General features: G+C 45.4%; 1 protein-coding gene across 2 annotated transcripts in view; it reads left to right on the forward strand.

Moving 5' to 3' along the window:
* OBI1 (ORC ubiquitin ligase 1) overlaps positions 1-26,370 on the forward strand; it is a 292,444-nt gene that overhangs the window by 106,513 nt on the left and 159,561 nt on the right. The window contains exons 2-3 of one of the 2 annotated variants that reach the window (XM_069639354.1): positions 6,076-6,167; positions 6,281-6,353. In XM_069639354.1, coding sequence (XP_069495455.1) covers positions 6,163-6,167; positions 6,281-6,353 — 78 coding nt within the window. In that variant the 5' untranslated portion in view covers positions 6,076-6,162. The remainder of the gene's footprint in view (positions 1-6,075; positions 6,168-6,280; positions 6,354-26,370) is intronic. The other variant, XM_069639353.1, reaches the window with a different exon arrangement.

The following is a 26,370-nucleotide window of genomic DNA, read 5'->3' on the forward strand; positions in this document are numbered from 1 at the left end:
CCCTTCCCATGGCTATTCGTTCCATCACTGACTATTGAACCTTTTTGCTCTTTTTTGAAATCTCACCTTTTACATTGTTCTTGATTGTCTGCTACCAGCATTGATGTTTTGATGTTTATTTACCATTTATATTTGTACCGTACTTTGTTTTTAAATTGTACAGAGTTTTGGATAAAAGCGCTATATAAAACATAATAAAATACAAATACGTGCATAGTTTGAAAAGTGGCAACCAGCAGTACCTGGTGCCAATCGTAGTAAGAGTACCCTGGCCAAAGTCCAACAAGATTGAAGTGAAAAATATTAAACACTAGCAGCACACAAGTGATGTTATGCCAGGGTATTCAAAAATGTATCTTAATTGGATTCTTTTGTAAAGGAAGTTCTTCCCTCACCCCCTCCAACAATCGTGATCTCTTCCATCCCTGTGTTCAGTGAATCACTTTATTTATTTTACTGATCTTTATTCAAGCTTAAATGCTTTCCATACTGTGGATTTTTAAAGTCCTTTTAAAAACCTCCTTTAATAACTTTCCCTAGTGAATCCCAAAAATGTGACGTCTGTAAGGATCATTATTTGTTGGAATGCAAGGCTTTGTTCTTCTGAACTAGCAAAACATTAATGGTGTACGATTGGATTAATGACCTGTTGAGATGCTCTGAATTTGTTTGAATAAATGTATGCATTTTTTATTTCTAGTAAAAACACGTCCATCCGTGAGTAAGTATGGTGCAAGGTAGAATAATCAAACCTCTTACTACACCACTTTGCTGCCCCAGTGAGGGCACACAGCCTCATTGTATGCCATACGTTTCTCAATGCTCGACTTGCATGCCGTGACACACAGCGCTCCAGTGGTGGGTGTAATGGGGTTGTAATTGGGGTTGTATAAAGCAATTCTACACACACCTAGTTGGCATGAGAAGCATTGGGCAAGTGAGTGTTCTTGATCATGTAAAAGCTAATACACAAATTCAGGAAGAAGCTCCAAAATATTCCACCATTCAAAAAAAACTCTGCACGGTAAGGAATGGGGCTTAAAGAGGTAGCCTCCTATTGCAAAAGGGGACCACCGAAAGGATGCCAGTCTGTCAATCTGCCAATCTGAAACCAAGGCGCGTATGCCAGGTACCTCCTTGTAAATAAACCACACAAGAGATGGAGAACCATATTGCTTTAAGTTTTTAAAGGAACACAACTTTAAGATGGTGACCATGGAGGCCTTTAAGGGGGGCGCATGGCAGGTAGCTGCGTCAGCTCCTGGATCCAACACGACCCTGTGCCACCCCTCAGGCGGTAGTGAAGGTTTCCCTTGCATGCCACCCCCATCCCCCAATTTGCAGTACAATCAAGGTTAGGCAGCTGAGTTAGCCATGCTTGATGTGCCGACTGAGGAGGAGGCTGATCCCGGGCGAAGTGAATTGCGACAGGCGAACCACAGGAGACTCTGGCTGACTCTGCTGGAGGGAGGCCCAACTGGGAGACAGTGGATGTGGGGTCGCCACGAGCTGCGGTGGAGGAGGCCCCCCCCCAATGGAGTGGAAACGATTTGGAGGACCCAGGGCTCCGAAGCCGTAGATGACAGCACTCCATCCTGTCCTGAGGTGGAGACGGAGACCCCCACTGGGGGTGCGAGGAGACTGCTGGGGAAGAGTGCCGTGGCCAGGCATTCACCACAGGGGTGCCTGAGGAGACCTGCAACAGAAGAGGTTGCAAAGCCCTGCAGGGCTCGGTAGAGGTGAGGCTGGGACGGCGACTCCTGGGAAGGGACCCCCCCCCCCCCTACGCAGGAACTGTAGGAGCACGGGGAAGCGGAAGGGAGCTGTCTTGCGAGTGGGGCAGGGGGTGGAGCAGGAACAGAGTGGTGAGGGCCCCCTAGGACAATGTAGGGGCTTATGCCCGCATCGCCACAAACCTTGACTTGTCACAGGAGGTTGCTGGGGGAGCAAAGAGGGAGAAGGCCTGGACACCAGAGAGCGGGGGTTCTGTTGCACGTCTGTGTGGGTCCCTGAGGACTGCACACTGTGAGGACCCTGGGTGGTGATCTAATTGCCTGTAGAAGTACATGTGGTGAGGAGAGGGCCCCCCCCCCCGGTGGAAGTGGGGGGGTGAGGGGGGGCATGTGCCTGCCTCACCAACCCTGGCTTGTAACTGCCACAGGAAGGCACCAGCGAACGGGAAGAGGGAACATCTATGCAGCTGAAGGCAGGTTATTGGAGGAGCACTTTCGAGGAACCCTGAGACGGTGCCACAGAAGCCCCTCGACACGGCAATGGGGTTACCTGTTAACAGGAGGGGGTGAGCCCCTGTCCTGACTCCCTAGCCAGTCAACCCACTCGGTGTGGGGTGAGTGTGGGCCGCGGGCAGGGTAGAGCAGAGCTGGATTAAAGTGACTAGCCCGGGGGGTGGGGGAGCGGACCCGGTAGACCATAGAGGAAGCTGCAGGGGGTTCTGGGAATTTGGAAATAAATGAGCTGGTGATCGGCCTTGGCGAGATTCCAGTTCTAGACCCCCGTATCTAGTGCACCATTAACTAGTGTACCATCGTCCGTGCCCCACCAAGCCGGAAGAATGGAGGAGGACCCGGTGTCCACCAAAAAGGACATTGCGGTATTGATGGAGGAGATCAGGGGAATGCTCTCCACACGGAGCCTCTTGTTACCAGAGAATGGACTCCACCGACAAGAGGGTCCAATGTCAAACCTTGTTGGAGACGCAAATGGACAGGAACCTCTCAGAACTGGAAAGGAGGGAATCTGAAGCGAAGCTGAAGATGGACGATTTTGAGAACAGGGAATGAAGGAATAACCTCTGTTTTTTTCGGGTTCCCGGAAAAGGGAGAGCGAAACCGAGAGAAACATCAAGAAATCAATCATGGAAGTTCTTAGACTCCTGTTTGGCTCGGATCCGATTGACAAGCACACTATCGATCAAGCACACCGTGTAGGAGGAGGGGTGCGGGGGGCAAGAGGGGTCCGTGAACGGTGTTGGCAAGATTCTACTACCCGGAAAAGGTAAAGATCCTGGAGAGAGCAAGGAAAATGGGCCTAGTGTCCTACGGCCCTGTCAAAATAACAATCTACCAGGACTTGTCGGTCTTTACGTTAGCCAGGAGGATACAATGGGGTCCACTGACGAAATGGCTCACGGACAAGGGGCTGAAAGACCGCTGGGGAAGAGGAAATATGTGGTGCTCTGAAAGCAGATGAATGTCTAGGACAAGTAAAATGAGTATTGGCTCCCTCCCAAATGAGTATGAGGCCTAGACTCGCCAAACAAGAGATCAATGGCGCTTTGTGAATTTAAGAGGGCCCAACTAGATTGGATGTATCTTCAGGAGACACACTGTGCAAGGGAAGCGGTAAGGAACCTCGATCGAGACGTCGGGGAAGTGATTGTGGCCTTTGATGTGAGGAAGAAATGGGGTTGGCTGTGTTCTCAGCACGATTGGAATTTGTAGTGGAACCAGTCCTTGCCGACCCAAAAGGGAGATATGCATTTGTGAGGGGTCAGCTGCAAGGTGTCCGACTCACGCTGGGTTCTGTGTATGCCCCAAATGTGGCCCAATGTGAACTTTGGGAGGGGATCAGGGATGAGCTTATCGGCTTGCTGGATGGACTACTGGTGGTTGGGGGGGGGGGGGATTTCAACATGGACCCGGTGAGGGATTGAAGGAGAATGAGGGAGGGGACAGCCCCAAGGATGAGACCAGGAGAGCCTGAACGTTTCCACCAAGTAAATGAAGTCTTGGGCTTAGTTGACTCCCTCTCACCTCCCCTGGAAATTGACATATCATATACCTTTTTTTCTGCAGTACACTATTAATTCTCGCGCATAGACACGACCTTGAAGGGACAGGTTTCGGACTCTCGGGTCACCCCAATCCCCTGGTCTGACCATTATATGGTAAAGATCTCTGTTGGCATGGGGAGGGCAGCCAGTCCCATGGGAAGTTAGAGGTGTAATGACTTCTTGCTAAAAAAAAAAAAAAAATGGGGAGGTGCAACAGGAAGTGCTGGCGGGAATCGAGGAATATTTTCTCTTCAATGACAACGGGAAGGTGGGGATTCAATCCGTATGGGAGAGTTTTAAGGCAACGCTCCGGGGCGGGGGGTGGGGATATTGCTGATTAGGATAGGTTCCCAAAAGAAAGAGGGGAGAAGGAAAGCAAACTATGTAAAAATAATTGCGCAAATACAGGCCGGGGAGGGGGTGGATATGCCTCGGGGGGGGGGGGGAAAGCACATATCCCCGACAGAAGCGAAAGAGCTCCGGCAGTATAAGACACAATTGAAGGCCCTCATGACACAGGACACTAAAAAGAAGCTCCTGTTCCTGAAACAGAAATATCACGAGAAAGGGGACCGAGCGGATAAGAGGAAGCAGAGAACTGTAGGAGCTATAAAGACAGAGGAGGGTGGGACCAGCATCGACCCTAGGGAAATGGGAAAGGCATTCACAAATACTATAGTGCCCTTTGCGTGTCGGAATGGAGGGTTGGGGAGACAGATTGAATTCTTGGAGGTGCTACCCCTTCAGGGATCTCCCAGGATATGGTGGAGAATCTTGATCGCCCTATAAGCGTTGAAGTCTTGTAGGCCGTTAGGGTAATGAAGCCAGGGACGGCTCCAGTGGAGAATGGTTTCTCAGTGAAGTTTTACAAGGTCATCAGGACCTTCATCATGAAGGGCCATTCGACCCTGTCAAATGCTTCCTGCGTGTCCAAAGGCAAGAAGCAAGCATCCACACCCTGCTCCTGAGCACAGTGAATCAAATTCATGGTCTTCCGTATATACTGTCCGATCCCTGCCTCCTCTTAGGAAGCCCACCTGGTCCCCGTGTACAAGTCGGCATACCATCCTCTAGTCTTGTACCCAGGACTTCGCCAGAATCTTAGGCCATCACGTGCGGTTCTGAGCTATCGTCCTGGCCCCAATACAAAGTAATGTATTACACTTAAAAACCCAAGAAGTGTGAGTGAGGCTTTGCTTACTGCCAGGGAGGCAGACACTAAAGGAGGACGGGAAGGACTGGAGGACTGCAGTCTGACATAGAAGTTTGATTTTGTTGAAACATTGACCAAACGGCTCACTCCACCCTAACCTTTTTAATTTTGGATGATCTAATAAAGACACTTCAAACAAACTCTGCTCCATTTCAGTTGTCTGCTCATCACTCCACCCAGCTCCCTAAAAAATAAGCAAATACTTCCAAAAAAGAAAAACTTGGAGTGAAAATACTCAGTACAAAAAATGGGAAACACACATCGTAGCCTCCTCTTCCACCTTCACCTAAAACGCATCTTGGGGCATGAAGGTGCAAAGAAATGTTTATTACAAAAACATGTGTTTTACCAATAAAAATAAATTTCTCGCTTATAACACATTAGAAATGGAAATTACTTGTGTACTCCCGAACTAATCATTTTACTCCTAACCTAAAAATTCACGAGTAAAATGCTCCCATTTCAAAATCTTGTTTGGAGCCCTGATTCCACACGGGGCAATCCCCAGCTTTGTCTGGAGAGTAAAACCAAGTTAAGAATCCTTGAAAGAACTAATCTGAAAAAGCAGCTTGCTCATGTCTGATCGCATAGGAGTTGTGAAATTATTGATCCAAGATTGGCATTCAGACCTGGCCAAGATATGACCACCAAATCTAGATGTGCAAAACTGCATCGGAATTTGTTGGGACTGATGGCCATTTCCCCCCATGATAAAATGCGCAAAATGGCCTTTCAGTGAAGGGAAAGAAATTAAGAGAAAAATCAAATTGGAAGAAACTTCAAGGAAAAGCATAAATATCTTCCACAATTTGAGATTGGGAGTTTGACAGGTACTTTGGCTTAATGTCCTTTTGAAATCAGCAAAAGCATATTTGTTGGATTTGTCCCCGTTTTGGAAGGCAGCACATAAATTTCATGGATATACTACTCCTGGCCGTTTTTTTATTTGTTTTGTCAATATTCCTATATGTACATTTTGGTATTATGAATTTATTTTTAACATGATGGATAACATTTTAGAGGTGTCCTTCTTTAATCTGCTCTTTGTTTTGTTTGTTTTCTTTTATAGGTGGAACGGGTGAAAATGAATGCATATTTACTCATACAGTGAGAAAACATCTTCGCAAAACCAGGCTCGAACTGCTCCATAAGGAGTATGAGGTAACTTGAGAAGAATAGCCCTGTTCATGGAAGACAGATTTAAATTCTCATTTTAGCCAAGCCATAACCTTTGTTTTTGTAATGGTTTTTTTCTATCCATCTTCTCTGAATAGGCCATCACGTGCGGTTCTGCGCACAGGAGGCCCCATCCGCTTCTACCCCTCCTGTGAGAAATGTCCCCCACAGGTTAGTCCTTGACCCCTTCCTCTCAGATTGTTTTACATCCGGTGCCTCATTTTGCTGCCAGTGTGCCCCGTTCCCTTTTTGGTGGTACGGCTGGAAGAGAATGAAGTGTGCATTGTCTCTCTGACTGCTACATCTCATGTCTCACCAGACCAGAACTGCTTCATACGGCAGCTGCTAGAAAGTTTCTGCACTACCATCAGCTCGGACCTGTGCTCCACATCCCTGACACAGAATTCCCAGCTCTGGGATTGCAGGAACTTTGCTCACTTATGACACCATAGTGAATTCCCACAGGACTCCTCCTAGAAGGTGTGCTCTCTGCTAAATGGAGGAAGACTCTACCTCTTTGAGGGCCCAGAGTGAATATCCACAGTTGGGTGTCATCTTTCCACTTCCGATAGGAGGGACACTGCACTGCAGTCTCCTGTTTTCCTTCAAAGGCGTATATGCAGAAGAATGTTCCATGCTCTGGTGTTGGTGCCCCACTACCATGCTCTTGCAACTGGCGTTCACGGTTTAATAGATTTACGTCTGTGCATTTAAATCTTTATGCAGTTGCGCATATGCATCATTAAAAAAAAAAAAGGGTGGCAACCCCTCGAGCCTTTTTTTTTTTTTTTTTTTCTTTTTTTCTTTTTTTCTATTCCCGTACCCTTTTTATGTTGCTTTTGTCCTGAAAAAATTAGCAAATCTGATGTTGCAAATGCTTAATGATGGAAATACATTGTCAACAGATGTCACCAATGTCCGGAACGGTTTAGGAAGTGGTCAAAGTTCAGTTACAGTTGGGGCGTGGTGGCAGAGGTTCCAAGTCAGTTTATTAGAGGCTGCACTACAGTAAAAAGGGTCCCACTGGAAGTCCTAGAAGGAAACTGCATTTTCCTCTGTTGAAACCCTGAAAAAGCGGGCTTGCCCAAAATGAAAGATTTTAAAATGACTGAATGGGAGATTTGGTTGACTTTCAGCCGTACGAAAAGTTTGCATGGGCGAAAATTCAGAACAAATCCCCCATTCAGTGGCATTATAGTGAACAAGGGCAGCGGTGGTGTCCCCAGCATCCTTGTTCTCTATAATGTCAACCGGGGTGTCTTCCGCAGCCATTCGCGTACAGTTAAAAAAAGAATAATAAAAATAAGACCCTTCAGAGCTGGTCCCTGATCACAGAAGTGAATGGGAACAGGCGTCGCAGGGATACAGCGAGTCTGCAGCACACAGCGAAGTGTGCCGCCGTAAGGTAAGTAAGGGGCAGGGGGTGGGCGAGAGCAGGTAAAGTATTTAATTTGGGTTGTTTTACCATAACAACTAAACCGTATTTTCAGGCCAAAATCGCTGCAGTTTTTTTGGCTGTGGTTTTTTCCTTTACGGTAAAACAACCCAAATCTGAGAAAACTAAGGTATGTGAATTAGCAACTGTGGATGGTAATGGCCGGGGCCCGAGTTGCCCGGGCCATTACCTTCTAGTGCTAGGGGTGCTAATAGACCCCCTGATTTATGGCGATTTTGCACTTCCAAAAATAACAAACCATTATCATAGGGACCACTAACACATACCCATCTCCCTTAGTCCAAGAGCCATCCCCTCCTATACACCTCAAAGCAGCCCTTATTAATGCACGGTCCATACCTGCTCATGCCATAGAAATACATGACTACATCACTGAGCAACAACTTGACCTACTTATAGTGACTGAAACCTGGCTCCAGCAAGCCTCCGGACCTTCACTCTCTATTGCCATTCCTCCAGACTACACCATCCTTAGGACGGACAGAATGAAGTCAGCGGGTGGGGGAGTAGCTATTATTGCTAAAACCCATCTCAAAATAAGAACCTGCCCTATTGAGAACCCAGACTGCTACGCAGTCCTGCTAGCTAAACTAGCTGCGAACCATAAGACTACTATAAACATAACTACCTATAGAGCGCCTAATACTAAATCTCAGCCAGAATTAGACATACCATTACTACCAACGCCACTCATTAAACTAAACACAAAATGTCTAGTCCTAGGGAATTAGAATCTAGGATTTAATCATACCCAAGACCACAAAGCAGAAGCACTACACAGTGCACTCAAAGACATGGCATACACTCAACTAGTGAACGCCCCCACCCACACAAAAGGGCGAATATTAGACTGGATACTACCACTCAACACCATAGCATCCATAGATTCCATTAACTCGGCACCCTGGTCAGACCATCACAATATACACTTCTCTATCTTGGCAATGAAGCAGACCTACCTAAAACTTTCATTGTGGAATCTTACGTAACTAGAAATTGTTAAGACGCAGCTAACAGACTTCTTAGGTAAGCTTGTTAGGTTTATTGGAACATTTCAGGATACCTTCACAAGCAGTTACATAGTTCTTGGGTAAGTTACATAAAGGACCTTAACACTGGCGGCCCATCACCCAGGCAGGAGGTTCACTGACCAAGGCTAGAACCTTCACTCACACATTCCAACACTCATACATCAACACTCCACATGACATCACAACATTCCTGCTTACCCAGGCAAGACATTCACAACACATCCCCCCCCCCTTTTTACATTAGCGCACTGCACACACCAAGCACTACACAACACACCTCCCCTCCTTGCACTTATCCACAACATACAAAACATCACGGGACACACCTCCACTCATACCAACACACCCCATCCACACCGACTCGGGTGACCAGGGCAGGCACACCGCATGTGCACAAACGCTCTGACTCTCAGCTTATTCCCAGTGCATTGGCCAGACGCACCGAGACCAACAACTAAAAACTGGCACAATTTAGACCCTAAAAGGTGGAGCGAGTCTTAAATGGGCATGCAGTGCAGCCAGAAACAACCGCCTGTGCGCAAAAGAATTAAATATACGTGTTACAGGACCACTAGGTCGAAGAATATGTGTGACTCCTCATGCACAACACCACAGAAGTGCCCTCACCAAAACCGGGGGCGCTACCACCCATCACATATACCTTTTCATACCATGCGTGACTAACACAGTCACACCCTGACTGACTGGGGGCGCTACCACCCAGCAATAATAGCTATAGACCATGCATGACCATCGTCAGTCACACCCCGACTGACTGGGGGCGCTACCACCCAGCAATTATAGCTATTAATCTTGCATGACTATCAACACCGTCACGTCCTCTCTGAAATGGTGGCGCTACCACCATGTACAGGCATACGTGGCTTCACCATGCATAACCTAATTATGATTACGCCCTGACAGAACTAGTGGAGCTTCCACCATAAACCCAACGTACACCATTAACCCATGCACGCCCCTACCACGGACGCACCCATACCATACTTAATACATTGCTGAGATTACCACCCAGCTACCATCTGTGGTAGGTCAAACATGTCAGCCAGGCACACTCACCATCAGCCAAACTATGATCCTGACATGTATATAAGCACCATCCATTAACAGGATTAAAGGCACTCATAGCCACTCCCATCCGTACCCAACCCAACCATACATCACATAACACAATATGCAGATTACATTGCAATGTTCTATACATGTGCGCATTAGTGTGCTATTTTAAAACACCATATATCATAAACATGAACTATACCGTTCAATTACATGAGTTTATGTATACTAAATTGTCAAATTCACCATAAGGCAATATAAGACATAAGACCCTATCCAAGTCCCATCCTAAAAGACTGTGTTGCCTAAGCAACCTACTACTGTGCCCTACTAATACAGCCCAAGTGTCCATAGCCAGTCCTTGGCTATACCTGGAATTCCTCAAATTTGGTTAGATCTACTTACATACCTCACCATGCCTGCGATGACCACTTCCCACAATACCAAAACATTTTAAATTATACCAAAAGACCATGTCGCCTCCTGCGACCCAAAGCTGCAAATCCTCGACACAGTTAAACTACTTGTATATCTAACTGTGCCTCCTGCAATCACTTTGCACCATAGCCAACATTTTATTCACTGCTAGAAGTCCATGTCACATTGGCATGACCTAAAAGCTGCAAACTCAACAAATAGCTTGTAATTGAGCCTTCGCTCATCACACACATCACCCTAAAACATCCATCCAGCCTAATGCATGCATCTCGTTACCCCCAGTACTAACGGAACAATTACTTAAATTACCCCGCCCTACTGTCGTTTAATGTCCAGTGTTCCTGCAAACTCTCAAACTTGTTAATCCCTACAACCATATGCTTGACTAACTTGCACCCATGACCACCATGAATAAAGGATACAACTATAGTATGTTTCGTATTCCGCCAGCACAATGGAGTCCTCATTGTCCAGCCCGCAGCCCGTAATATCTTCTCCACGGGCAACATCGGATCTGTCCCACATCGGACACGATGAGCAACTTTACGACTCGGAAAATAATTATTTCCATCTCGCTTCACCAATATCCGATTCGGAACTCGGACCTGTCGCAAGCAGACACTCTGCAATTAGGCGCCGCAACTCCATATAGGCGCGGTTCACGTTCAACCGCTCCTGGTGCCCAAGCCAGTCCCTGCTTACTGCAGCTCGTTTCCCGTATCAAAACATCTGAGCTACCGTGGCACTGGGTTGGCTGCCCTGTACTTCCTGATCACGTGGGACGGAGTAAGGTCCTTTATTCGCGGAGCCCAGCCGCCCCTTCCTTTGCTGCTGATACAAACGTACTCCATGTTGACAGATCACAGTTGAACCGTTCTTTTCTTTTGAAACACTTTAAGCGTTCCAGTGTATCGCCAGCTCCCCGCACCATCATGGTGATGTCATCACTTCATCCAGAGCACAATGCAGCGCGGAGCTCTGGCATCAAACGTCAGTTCGTACGCCGGCTGGTACACATACTCGGTTCCCAGCTGTGTGTGTTGTGTTAATACTCACATGGGATTGTGACAAAGTCCAGCTTACACGTTCGTTACCACATTCACAATTTCCATGCTCCGTATCCAGCACTGCCTAACCGGGATGCGAATACACGTGATTAAGCACTTTTCCACAGGGTCACGTATTAAATGTAGCAGTAACCGGCTCTCTCTCCAGCCCCTTCAATGCTTTCCTATCAATGGGCAGTATGGTGGTGCTTGCCTCCAGGCTATGGACAGTACCTTCCCCTTCTCCTTTTTATACAGGGATTATAGCCTAAAGGGAGGACTTCCCTTTCTGCTCTGAGATTGGTCCATACATGTTTGTTTTATTATTTATAATGCGCAGTTATAACCAGTGGTATCGGGGCGCAGCATTTACAAGAATATGCGAAGCTTAGTTACAAAATATAAAATGTACATGTTGGCAGAGGGAGAATATACAAAGCAGAAGAGGAAAACAGTCAATATATACAGTATATACAAAGTAAAAAGTGGGCACACGAGTGGGCACAAGGGGCTACGTCTTTCTCCTTCCCGCCCTGGGTGATGGGGGCAGTGTTGTCCTTCTCCATCCTCCTGCACCCCCCGCAGCAGGTTCACCAGCTTTCCTTGCACAGATTCTTTGGAAGACCGCCTCGCCGCCATTGTTAAGACGCAGCTCACAGACTTCTTAGGTAAGCTTGTTAGGTTTATTGGAACATCTCAGGATACCTTCACAAGCAGTTACATAGTTCTTAGGTAAGTTACATAAAGGACATTAACACTGGCGGCCCATCACCCAGGCAGGAGGTTCACAACTGACCAAGGCTAGAACCTTCACTCACACATTCCAACACGCATAGATCAACACTCCACATGACATCACAACATTCCTGCTTACCCAGGCAAGGCATACATAACACAAACGTCCGCAAACTTTCAGCAGAAAACCTCAACCCATTGTTAGCTAACACCCTCAATAAAAAAAATCAATAATGAAAACCCCTGTGCCCTGGCTGACATTTACCATATTTGTCTTACCAGCACAATTAATACCCTAGCCCCTTGTGTTAACAAAACCAAATGCAAGGACAAAAAAATCTTCTTTTTGGTTTAATGAGGAATTAGTCTCTCTTAGACGGATTAAAAGATCATTTGAACATCAGCTAAATAAAACCCATACCTTAGAAGCTATGGAAGCATTCAACACTGCAAATAAAATTTACAAATCAGCCATCATTGCCCATAAAGCAGATGCCTTCAATACCAGAATCAGTAATGCATCCTCTGATACTAAAGAACTATTCACCATACTGAAGGAGTTGGAGAATCCGATCCCCATAATCAAACCAGTCCAACCAAGTAAAGAATGGTGTACCACCATCCAAGATGCCCTGGCCACAAAAATTAAACTACTACTAAACAAAATCATCTCCAAAAGAAATCTCCTATCTGATAAGCACTCCACGTTTAACCAAATCACCATGAACATAGAAGATGCCACCCCTCTATTTAACTTCACCCCAGTCTCCCATGATGTAGTACTTAGTACCATAACCAAACTCAAAGCTTCAAATTGTAGAGGAGACAACTTTCCAGCTCACCTAATTAAATTATGCGCCCCCACCCTCGCACCTATAATTACTAATTTTGTGAATGCCTCTTTCTACACCAATCTGGTCAGCATTAAAGCGGCATGGGTCACCCCTCTACTAAAAAAGCCCACATTAGATCCACTAGTGCCTACCAACTACCGGCCCCTAACAACTGTCCCCTTCATACTTGAAATCATAGACAAAATAGCCTACAACCAAATACAAACCCACCTTAAACAAAATAACCTATTAGGAGCTAGACAGTCTGGCTTTAGGCCTAACCACAGTACTGAGACGGCCCTTTTTGACCTAAAAATACAACTGGACACTATCAGAGACTCGGCCAAATTAGCCACCCTACTGTTGCTGGACCTATCGGCAGCATTTGACTTGGTAGACCATGACAAACTATGTGACACTCTAAAAAAAATAAAAAAAAAGACTTTAATTTCTCAAACAACGCCACTCATTGGATCAAATCCTTTTGAACGGACCGTACATCCAGAGTTGCCATCGGAAACTATGCGGCTGACCCTATAGCAGTACCCATAGGAGTTCCCCAGGCATCCTGCCTCTCCCCTACCCTCTACAATGCATATACTAAACTCCTATTCTCGGCCCTTGACGATATGGGTGTCATCTACACAAATTTTGCAGATGACGCCCAGATCCTCATCCCCATTACAGGTGACTACACCAAGACACCTACACCATCAATAGAGTATACTCTATAGTTCAAAATTGGATGGCCCTAAATGGCCTTTGCCTTAACAACAAGAAAATGGAGGTTCTCATCGTGGGCTCCCAAAAAAGAATAAGCACCCTCCATCCTGACTACTCTCACATTAACATTGACGGTACAGAGATCCCAGTACTCAAACAAGTCAAAACTCTTGGAGTATATATAGATGCCAACCTCACTATGCACAAACAAATAGCAGCCCTCTCCTCGTCTACAGCCTACACAGCTAAACTTATTGCACTCGGCTGCCAATTTCTTACTCCCACAAATTGTATTACTTTGGCCAGAACGCTGATCTTAACGAAACTGGATTATTGTAACATCCTTTTTCTAGGAACCTCCAAAACTAACTTAAATAAAATTCAATTACTACAGAACAAAGCCCTTAGAGCGGCCCTAGGTATAAAGAAATCCAAACACATATCCAGCATGAGGAGAGAAAACCACTGGCTGTCAATTGAAGCTAGAATCATTTTCAAATCACTTAGCATCGTCCATAAATGCATCACCAACAAAGCGCCTAGCTACTTCAACAACACTATCAAGAAAAAAATCTCCTGTAGGACACTTAGATCAAATAAACTGGCCCTTTTGGAAGTTCCTCAATAAAAATATAGTAGAGCAGGAGGAAGTAGCTTCAAAGTCCTAGCCCCGTCGCACTGGAACGCACTACCTCTCAGCATCAAAAATGAGGACTCCCTACTAAGATTCAAAAAAGCGCTGAAAACTTGGTTATTCAACAAACATTAACCTCAACTAGTCCCATTCCACTTCAGTACTAGAATGTTCTGGTTTACCTTCTCTTCTTTGAACCGAAACACTAAATGCAGTTCCCATGGCCCACATGTATGTCCAGTGGTCACCTTTTAGAGCTGCAAATAGTGTTTTAACGAACTGTGACTCACTACCTTGACCGAATGTAACTTAGTATAAGAAATCTGATTATATGACTTTAATTGTAACTTCTAAAATGTGTTTTATTTGACTGCAACTGTAACACTGTATAAAAATGTGATAATCCGCCTGTAATTTCGCCGTGATACCTTCGGGTCTGGGCGAGTAACAAATGTAATAAATAAAAATAAACATAAATAAATAAATGCAAAATATAATTTTCAAATGGCTGGCAACATTTCTGAATTGCTGATAAATCCAAAATGTAGTTTATTTGTTTGCTGCATATATTGTTCAGTCTAAAGAACAAACTGATGTTGATTTCAGATATCCGATGTTCACGGCACGAGTGTTACTCATCCTCGCGCACCATTTAAATGAAACCCTACTGTAGGAGCTTGTTTTCCATCACAAGGTCACTGCATTAACATCAGCAATGTAATTATATATGTTTAACAACTACCCATCCTATTTTAATTACTGCAAACTCTGAAGATCCACGCCACATTGCTTCATTTTTCTTGCTGAAAGATATTTAAATCGTGTGGCTCAGTTAAAAGGGGTTATTTAGCAAATGCCACGAACAAATCTCAAAACTTAACCATACATCCTCACACATAGCATACTGGAATCCTTATTGATGGTGAAGCTACTTTTAAATGGGGCTCTTCTGTTTCTGTTAGTTATACCGCCACTTGAATCACAACTACAGTTCTCAAATATTTGCAACCATTTTATTTGAAGGCACCCCTTGTCTTCTTTGAACGTGAAGGGCACATAAAATGGAAAATTCATAATTTGAGCCTCAGATGGTATGAACTGCGGCTACTTAATAAAGTGGGGGGGAATTTAAGTGCATAGAAAAGGTTCCAACCCCTGTAAAAATCAATACAATTAGTGATCCGAGCAGGATTCTATAAAAGGGTAGAGTCAATTGCGGTCCCCATAATCGTGTATCCAGTTTCTCAAGGGAAGTTGTAGGGATTGGAGGTTGGCGGTGGAGATACCTGCTGGTACTGGATAAGAGGAAGAAAATGTGTCTACACCTTACTTTTTAGACCACTTAATCGTCAAATATCTTTTTGTGCACAGAAATTAAATTCCAAACTTTAAAAGGCCATGTTTACTTGTGTGCTTGGACCACCAATGGTAATTCTAGTAGATCACTGATGGTACGTGTTAGTAAAATGTAACACAGACTAGGAAAACTAAATCAAATGTTTAAGCTTTACCCCCTTACTCTTATCCATGTATCTTTGTATCTGGATGACTGTACCCCCCTGGTGGTGGTTCTTTGTCCCATTGTGCACCCTTTCTTGTTGGTGTACATTAGTAGCACTTAATCTTGGCAAAATAAAAGGCAGAGGCCAAATTTCCCCTTTCACACAAAATAAGGATCCTGTGCCCTAAAACATGCTATTGGAACTTAGCTGATTGTGTGGTAGGGTGTGAGGCAAGTACAAAGGTCCCTGTGTGCATTTCTCCCTTCAGACATTTCATGCCTCTGTTTTTATTTCGAGTGGTAGAGCATATTGGTATCTCAAATAAAGAAAGCAGAAAACCAAGAAATTGAGTCCACTCTAAACTGAAGTCCTAAAGACATCAATTAAATGGAAATTAATCCGACATGGGGCAAACATCTGGCTTAATGGGTGCTTCCCATTTTCAGTTTTTAAGAATACCTGCATCCCAAATATACAAATGAATTTTCTGCATCGACTCGGCCCTGTCCCTAGGGGTGATGTACTAGTGTTTACCTTGTGTACCTATCCTTTTCTCAATCACCTAGTCATGGAGGTTGGAATACTCACAGGGATTCTCGCTCCCTAAACCTTAATTCACAGGCTCATGGCCTTGTGCCCTGCACTCTGACACCTGCATTCCCACTCTGTTCCTTCCAACTCTACCTGTGCCTGGGATTCTCTTTTTGTGCCATCTCCCTCCAGTGACCATTCAGGTGAGGTCAGCCAGACCATAGTCTCAAATTGCTTTTCCTAATGTGATGTATACAGAGCTCTCGGATAGCCTGTGGCCATACGTGAGAAGGCCACCCAGCCCTGTTTTTCCCTTTGTATTCAGAGACTTGTAGTTTTTTCTCTCTCATTTGGAATTTGGGAAAATTATAGGTCCCAGAATTCAAAGTAAAAGTTGAACTGGATGGTCTTCTCACGCATGCCCATGGAAGATTTTGGTGCTCTTTATATAGCTAATCCTAACTGCAAGGCCTCTAGATTGCGCCCTACCAAAAGAGCTTGACCTCTTTACCTGTTCCTAGACCTTGTAAAATGATCCTTTAACACAAACCTGGTTCCTCCCTATGAGGAGTTTGCCAAGGACTCTCCTAAATCTCAATCTGATTTCTCCCCTGCTCCTGCACTCTTCGCATACTCCTAAACACGAATGTACACTATAGATTTCCATTGGAAGCCATACTTGGGTGCGAGTCGTGTATGCGTCCCTCATATATTATTCAACATGGCAATAAACATCCATACCCTCTGTTCACTCTCAAAATAGTGCCCTCCTTATCGTACATGATCAGGCACATCTCTCCCATGTAAACACTCAGTCTCATTCGGAGGCAGTCCGCATACTACATTCTTCAAATGACCTACAATGGTCCCTTTCGTACATCCAATATCAGGAGCCAGTCATTGCCTCGCCTGCTTTGATGGGCTCCAGCAGAGACAGTCTCTTACCTTTTGGTGGGGCTCCTGTTCTCTTTGTTCTCTTTTATTAATTGCTCATCTCTGCCCTGGGTACCAACCCTGCCCTGTTCACCCACCCTGCCCTGTTCACCCTTTACTGTGAACGCTGCTTACATTGTGCCCCACTCTCTGGCATTCGCTCTCCCATTTGGGCCTTGTTAATGCCCGTCCAGGTTTGGTTTACCATGGTACTCATTTAAATGTTTTAATGTAATCTACTTTTGTTTAGGACAACTTGGCATTAATCACGTAATGGGACACAGGGGCTCTAAAGATGGCATGGATTGGAATTGGGTGGCGGCCTGTTTGAATGCCCGTAACAACTAGCAAAAAAACACTACCTCTTTCACACTAATCAAGTGCTTATCCTGGAATTCTAGAGGCTATGTCAATTTGCCATCCCAAAGGGCCTCACCCATTCTTGAGACTGACCTCTTTTGCATCCGGGAATGCTGGCTTCTTGAGTCCCGAGTATGGACGGCTATCCGTGTCTGCTGAACCCGGCATACAAGGGTTCCAAGGGAAGACCAGCCTCTGGATTATTGCTCGGCATTCCGAATGACATTGGTATAACAGCAAATTAACAAGCCATGCCAAATTCCTTTATTCAGGCAGGATACTTGATTTGGAACAAAGATATATATGTTGACTAGGGGTGTAACGGTACACCGGTATACCGGTATAATTACCGTGACCCTCCTCATTTAATCACAATAACCTTGACCTTCTACATACCGGTTTACCGTGTGTGTTCAGCATCAAAGCAATTTTGTTTTCAGTGGCTTCCCCTTACACAGATGAACACGTGGGCGACAGGCAAGGCAGCAAAGCAGATTTGTTCAGGGCTGCACACGCAGACAGTGAAGTTCGGACCACTTTACTATTTTGTTTAAATTGCATGCAGCTGCCTGTCACTTTCAAGTAAGCTAACACCCCCACTGAGCACAACAGATAAGCTGATGTCAAGGAGGCGAAGCTGCATTCTGCACGAGGCTCCAGTGAAAAATGGAATTGGAATCTTCTGCCACAGCTGTATTGCTTGGGCCCTTTAGTAATACATTTTTTTTTTATTTTCCACACAAAAATAAACACTTTCTGCATGACAAAAAGCCTCTCATGTGCAATGCGAGAAGGGCTGTTGTCCATGTTCAGAGCCTGTGTGTGTAAAGAAAGCTTTATATTTTTTTCCATTTTGTTTTGCTTTCGTTACTTATTGAAACAGAAAGTTATTTGAGAGAGACAGGCAAATCGGCAGGCCCGTTGCACAGCAACCACCCTGCCAGCAGGATCATAAAGCTATCAATTTGGTCCAGGCCCTTTGAACACTCCACAGAAGAACACATTAACCCCTGTCCTGCAGCACACTTTGCACAAGCTGAGTGGTGGTCTGGGGCCAAGCTGCTTTGTTTGGGCAAATGCCATTTCAGTGAGCCACTGTCTCCAAGGTTTGGAGTGTGGACACTGCAGAGTAAAGTGCTAAATATAGTTTAGGAGAGGCCTGTGGTCAACAAACTTAAGGATAGTCTTTGCTTCTGCTCGCCCAACTACGTGGAGGGCCCAGACCTGCATGCTATCAGTTTACACCCATCAGAAAAGTCCAATCGTACTGAAAAAGGCTGCCTTATACGCGAACATGAGCTATGTTGTTTGTTCCTTTTTCATGGCAACCGTCTGCATTTTGAAAACATTTCTGAAGTGCCGTTAAGCTTATAGGCTACTTTCGTGGCATGCAGACTGTTCCAAAAAGAGAAGTATGCAATTGCACGAGGTACCAAACCATTTTAGTAAATAGAATATGTCCCATGTCCTGGTTTTCACAGGGCTTGGCGGTGACTGAGCATGAACCAAATATTTAAAATGTTTGCACGTGTTCATGGTTTCTTTGGCCCCACTTTTGGGATACGGAGTGATTGCCAGGAAATATCCATTAACCAGCTGTTTTGTTAAGGGCACCTCTAGATCTGGTTGAAGATGCATGCTTACCCATTTCAAAATGTTATTTGGGGAGCCCCATTCCCTAAAGCTGGAGAAAGCAGCCTGCATATGTTAACAAACACAGTGTTAGTTTATGATTTTCAAATTCAAAGGGGCAGTGAGAAAATGTTAACTATGTTTTATGGGTACAAACAGTTTCTGGTGGAGCAGTTTTGTATCCCAGAAGGACATCCCTGATGACAAAAACAATACATTGTAAGGAATGAGAAGGAACTAGTTCATTCAGTGCAACATAAGGATTATGGATTATATAAATGACATTTTAGATTGTAACAGATTATAATGGAGAACGTGTTTTGTAATGCATACTACAATGGGTGAAGTCCCTGGTTTTATCATTGAATTTGAATAATCTCCAAATATATCACTGCCGCACCACACCCACTAGCTGAAAGCAGGGTGAAAATGGTCTGTGATTATTGATCACCTTTTGGAGCAATTTATCTTTGGCCATCAAATATACATTTGAAGTGACACAGCTCAGCCTGTGCCTTAATTTTGTGGTGTGTAGATTATCAAAGGGCATTAACTGCAGAACAAAGAAAAGCAGCCTAGTTGTGGAGCTGAATCCCTAAATGACCCCTTAAACAATGCTATTGGCTTAACAGGGCCCCCAAAGGCTTTAGGGTCTACTTCAATAGAAAGGGTTGAAGTTCATGCCTACCTATACCCTCATCCAGACATTTGTCCAGCGTGGGAACAGGGCTTCTTTACCCTGGTGATATGCGCAGTCAGTTTTTGCTATGCACTCAGCGCAGCCAAAGTGCATTCAGTAAATGAAGAAGGGAGTTTGGTTTTCCCAATTAGCAATTGCCCTCTTTTGTCACTTCTACTAGAACATTTATATACAAAAGATAACTTTTTGTGGGGCAAGTCTGTTAAGAAAAGTCAAAAATGGTCACAAAGTATTAATTAAGGTTACTTTAACATGTGTGCTATATCGCGACAACCGTGGTATACCGTTACTTGGCAAGAAGGTTATCATACCGTCCATAAATCCATACCGTGACACCCCTAATGTTGACATGCCTTCACCCCACTCTAGTGCATAACCTGCACTGGAACCCTGATGTAATAACAAAATAATCTTTTTCGGGGGGTATTGAAGATCTAATCTCTGATTGTAAAAATGTAAATACATGGCAATTCTATTCTGTTATGTGGTGATTTGAATGCACTCTGTCTAGATATTTCTGATGTGAGTGGGCTGACTCATGTTACAGCAAGGAAGCGTGAAAATGCATGGAAGGCCTTAATGAGGGCCATGGACCTGAATATGCCGCATGGTATGATTGCAGGAGACATGCCGCCAAATCCTAGCTGGCAGTTCCAGTAGTATTCTGGACTACTTCTTTATCTCTGGTGAAATCCTGCAGTCTGCTAAATCTATGACAATAAAAAAAACAGACGTTAACGATCATTACCCCTTGTCCCTGGCGCTAAAGGTGTCAAAACGGGGAGAGCATAATCACCTGTATGACCAAAATATAGAGGCGACGGTGGATGAGAATAGAATCCGCTGGAATAAATCGAGTATGATTAGGTTCTAGGGCCCACTTCAGCACCTGTTCCCTCTAGATAAACTATAGCGGGCCCCGTTAAGCGTCCCATATAAAGATGTGCTAGACTGGATCTACAAGGGTATGCCTCGATCCAGTAATAGAGGCACCATTTTAAGAAACCATGCCTTTGATCACAATATCCAGGCAAAGAAAAGAGAACTGAGATGGATCCTCAAACTCTGCCCCCCATCAGAGAGTGTCCAGAGAAAGTCCCTGAAGTGCAAGTATAAACAGTGGCTTTGCTTCCATAAATACGAAGCTATGATGAATGACGCTCAAGAGATGTTGGCGCTGGTTTACTCAAAAGATGCATCTTCCTTCTGGCGAGTGATTAATAATCTAGTGACACCATCATCAAACTCCCTGATAAAACCATCCTTGCTCTCCGATAGGGTTAATCACTTCACGAGAATATATAAATGCAATTCTGGGTGGTGGGGGAAGTCAGCGCTTGGAACCTACCTCAGGTCTATGGCTTCTGGCATTTTCAGAGGGCCAAATAAGCTCTCTTATCTCATGCAGTAAGAACTTGCACGCTCCGGGGACCGATGGTCTGTCTAATGCAGTCTTAAGACTCGATCCTGATCTATTGGTGTATATTCTGGGCTTAATTTTTTAGCAAAATCACATCCCCAGCAACCATGCCAAAAACATGGACTCAGTCCATCTTTGTACCAATCTTTAAAAAGTGACAACACTAGCTACCTTGTAATTATAGACCCATAGTGTTATTCCAGCAAAAATCTACGTGAGCATAGTGTTGAAAGAACTAACCGATTGGGCCCAAGACGCAGGCAGATTGGATGCGCTATAGACAAGAAATGCAAACCTGTTTATCTTGGCCTTGCTAAAGAACGTGGCGACGGCGAGGCAGTCTATATGGCGTTTATCGACTCCGCAGTGGCTTTCAACAGCATTGACCGAACCTGCTTGTGGGCTAAACTCAGAAAATGGGCATGTCCTGCTCACTTATTAGAGATCTTGGTGGCTCTTCACTCTGATACCTCTATCGGAGTGCGCTTAAATGCTCACGGTAAGCTGTCATCACCTATCATTAATATGTGTGGCCTGAAGCAGGGCTGTGTATTGGCACCTCTACTCTTCAGCTCGGACCTTACTGAAATCTTTGAAGGTATTCATAGCTTCTCACCAAATTTAGCCTTCACTTGCTTGGATTACATGCTATATGCCGATGACCTTGTCCTCTTTGACTGTACCCCAATCCGTTTGCAGCACAAGCTTGATGCCCTGGCTAAATACACTGAGTTAAATCATTTAAGTATCATCATAACAAAATCAGATACTAATATTTATATCAGGAATCAAACAAAAATATAGGAGCTTTCAATGGAATATTGGTGGCTCGGCCCTTGCAAAGGTTTCAAACTGTTGCTACCTGGGATGTAGAATCCTTGAACTTCATAAGAAAATGGAGCTCCAAACGCTCCAAGATGTTGAAGCTCGCAACTCAAGACTGTGCTGTAAACCGGAAATTCAGCCACTTTTCCCTGACCCCAGTTCTAGAATTCTATAGGGCAAAAGTTCTACCATCGGTAACCTACGGGGTGAGAATTGTGGTTTCCCGTCCTCAGTGGATTGTGATGCCGTTGAGGGTCTGTTTTGGAGGAAGGTCTTAACACCAACCAGATGGTGTTCCAGTGGCAGTAATCTTTCGAGTTGGGATTATCTTTGATAACATTTCATCTATACTGGAAGAACCTCTCACTGCTGAAAAACATTTATTGTGGCAAGGAGGGGTCAATTTGGTAACTGCTAAAGCAACTGCTACACAAACAATCTGGGGTTGCCCTCCAAAATTGGGAAACAGTCTGTGAGCTGATTTGCAAAAAGTATGACAGCTCGAAGGACACACTGTTATAATCCAACCCAGATGAAAAGGAGACTCGGTGGGACTGGATCGACGCAATGATCAAAGTCAGAACCTATTATCTGTATGCTGACTTGCTGGTTGAGGTCGGGCAAGTCAGAACTTGTCCAGAATATTTGAGTAGTTCACCCAGTAGATCATGGCGGTCAAGGGTGGTGCTTGTCATGGTGCGTGCTCCACAACTCCTGGAACTGATGGGCCCACCCCATTCATTGACACCCAATAGGGCTTATCAAGCCCCAAAGGAGTGTCCCAGAACTTCCTGGACTCAGTCCTGGCGCCGTTGGCGCCAGGCTCATAAAATGGTTTGAACCATATGGACTACTTACTCAGCCTAGTGAGGCTGAGGCTTTCTGCATATCCAGGGCGTGACGGAGGGACTACTTTACCTGAAAGGCAAGGTGTGGTAAAGGGACTACTTGCCTGGAACTACTTGCAAGGCTATTTATGCCACACCCTGCAGGCAGAACACGCTTCGCGTTATTCTGCACTCCTGCAGCGTAACGCTCACCGTGTCTGCTCTGTACTCGAGCTTCTACAGCCACGCCCGTTCTGAAATTTCCATCCATCGTTGCCTGAAAGAAGAAAGAGAGAAGAACAGGAGTTATTACAGCTACAAAGGCCTTACCTGCAATTCTCATCCATCGGTCTCGTCTTCAGGTGATCTTCGGGTCGCCGTCCTTGTTGGGAAGAGGGCATCTGCGCAGGCATCCAATACTTACCCGGGGATCTGCATTCCTCCGGAATACGTTGGAGCGGTTCTTCCATTCATCATCCTGGGGACGCGCCTGCACAGAAGGAACAGAAACAGCAGGTTAGTCGCGCATGAAAATACAATTATTCAGCCATTCAGCGCAGCTCACCCGCGCTAATACTCACCTGGAGGCAACCTGCTCAGCATCCTAGGAGAGTCAATTCTTCATCCAAACCTCTGCACGAAACCGTGCCTGCAAGAAAGACAAAACACGTTTAAACCTTGGGAAATAAAGACATTGAGCACCTATACCAAGCATACATTGGCATTGAGATTTACCTGCTTAATCCAGATATTCCAGACACAGCAACAGCCACTCTGGACCAGTGAAGTAACTGTGTCCGGGGAAAGACTGAGCTTACTGCGCCCCTGCTGAAAGTCAAGCAGGACGGAGAGCCAACCTCCCAAAACTCAAAGGTGAGCCAGAAGAGGAGTTGGGGACCAGGAGGTTGAAGGAGGTGGGACTAATCCAGCCCCACTCAATAGCTACTATCTTGTTTCAACATTGCAGACAAACGCCTCCTGGGGTGATAACAGGGGAGAGGACATTATCATACCAGCAGAGCTACGCCAGGGCAGACATCATTCGTACGGCTACGTGCTACGCCCCTGTGGAGACCAGGTGAGCGTGACAGAACGCAAAGCCTTCTACAAAATCTCTACCTGGGCGTCATGGAAACCTGAGACAGACCAACTAGCCCAGCTTTTGGGGGAACTCAGGGCCGAGGTACATTCGGCCAGGCAGGAGACCAATGCTTTAAGGAGAGAACTGATTGTGGCCAAAGATCGTACCGATGAGCTCGCTAGACAATTGCGTCAATCCCAGGCGGGGCCAACACCATTACCAGATTGGGGTCATCGGTTCTGTGACTACACCCAGCAATCCAGTTCAAGTAGTCCTTCCAGGAGCTGTACCTTTGGCACCTCCAGAACGCTTTGCAGGAGACCCAAAAAGGTATGCGGTCTTGATAAACCAGTGCCGACGACATTTCCTATGTAGGCCAGGGGCCTTTCCAAACGACCAATCTAAGGTAGCCTTTGTATTGTCGTATCTCAGTGGCAGTGCTGCGGACTGGTCGGTACCTCTTGTCAATCGACGATCCCATCTTGCGAGACTTCCAGAGGTTCCAAACGGACATGGAGAAGTTGTTTGCCCGCCACTCTCAGGGTCAGGCATTGGATAATGAACTCTTGTCTCTACGCCAAGGCAACCAAGATCTGTTGACGTACATCGCAACCTTTAATAGACTCATAGTGGAAACCGATTGGCCAGACGACAAAAGAACAACTTTGTTTATCCGTGGTTTAAGGGGGGAGTTAAAGGATGTTTTAGCTTAAGTGGTCAACCCTCCCAGTGATTTGCGGAATACATAGATTTGGTTGTTCAGCTTGATCATAGACTACAGAACCGTAAGGAAGATCGAGCTAGAATGGACACTCTGGTTTTTGTGCGCCCAAAGGAGAATGCATCCAAAACCACCGACTTGGCCGAGCCCATGCAGATTGGAGGAGTGCGTGGGCCATTATCCAAGGCTGAAAGAGATAGAAGAAGACAACAACGGCTGTGTTTGTATTGCGGCTCAGCCGGCCATTTCCTCTGAGACTGCCTTGTAAAACCACCCAAGAAGGCAGTCGGGGTTGCCTGCAAAGTGGAAACGGAGCCAGAGTCGGAAAACTTCCTCGCCCGACAAGCGTAGAGGTCCGATTGTCGAGCGAAAAGAAGGACTCTCAGACCTCGCACCTAGCCTTGCCAATGATCCTAAATCACCGACAGCCGTCCCGAATGCATGCACTCAGAGCATATATTGATAGCGGAGCCATTGGAAATTATATGGATCAATAATTGGCTACAAGGATGAATCTTCCTCTGTGCGAAAAGGCAACAACAGATTTAGTTCCCATTGTCGACGGAACAGAGATCGCTTCGGGTCCAGTAACGCACTCAACAACAGAGATGACACTTTTGTGCCAAGACTGACATCGGGAAGATATCGTGTTCGATCTAATCAAGGCTCCACAATTTCAAATAATTCTGGGAATGCCATGGCTAGAATCACACAGTCCTTGCATCGACTAGCGTGCTAAGAGGCTGACCTTCTCAGTCGAATGTGCTCGTACCTGTTATCAAGCAAAGGAACCTTTTGGTTAAGGAAGTGACAACAATCATGAATCTTGACTAATCCGCTACCTCCGGTATACCAAGACTATCAGGATGTTTTCCAGAAGGATCAAGCTAATACTCTTCCTCGCTATAGATTGTACGACTGTCAGATCGGCCTTATACCTGGCGCACAGATTCCATGTGGGCGAATCTATGCACTCACGTAACCTGAAAATCTGCATCTAAAAAAGTATCTGGACCAGTACCTGTCTAACGGCTTTATCCGCCCATCCAAGTCCCCGGCAGCCTAGCCCTTATTCTTCGTGCCTAAAAAGGAAGGAGACCTTAGGATTTACATCGATTACCGCGCATTGAACCAAGTCACAGTTAAAAACCGTTACCCCTTGCCACTAATTCCTGAACTATTGCACCAAGTTAAAGATGCCTGAATTTATACCAAGCTTGATCTTCGAGGGGCATATCATCTGGTACGAATCAAGAAAGGGGACGAATGGAAGACTGCCTTCTGCACCAAATACGGGCTATTTGAATGCCAAGTAAGGCCCTTTGGCCTTTGTAACGCCCCAGCGACGTTCCAGTATTTCATGAATGACGTCCTGCGAGAATTGATTGATTGATGTGTGTGTCGTAGTATACATTGACGACATTCTGGTATATTCATCGTCTGAACAGGAACATGTGAAACACGTCCGTGCTGCTCTGGACAAACTTCGACAACACAGACTTTTGCAAAACTGGAAAAATGCTTCTTCCATGTTATTTAGGTCGAGTTCCTTGGGTTTGTCCTAACCCCACATGGTGTATGCATGGATTTGCGGAAGGTTGACGCCATTCTCAACTGGCCTTCTCCAACCTCAATTCAAGGAGTTCAGAGTATGCTCAGATTTGCAAACTTCTATCGTTGCTTCAT

Source organism: Ambystoma mexicanum, chromosome 7q (genome assembly GCF_040938575.1).
Source record: "Ambystoma mexicanum isolate Mex_15411 chromosome 7q, UKY_AmexF1_1, whole genome shotgun sequence".
NCBI classification, from domain to species: Eukaryota; Metazoa; Chordata; class Amphibia; order Caudata; family Ambystomatidae; genus Ambystoma; species Ambystoma mexicanum.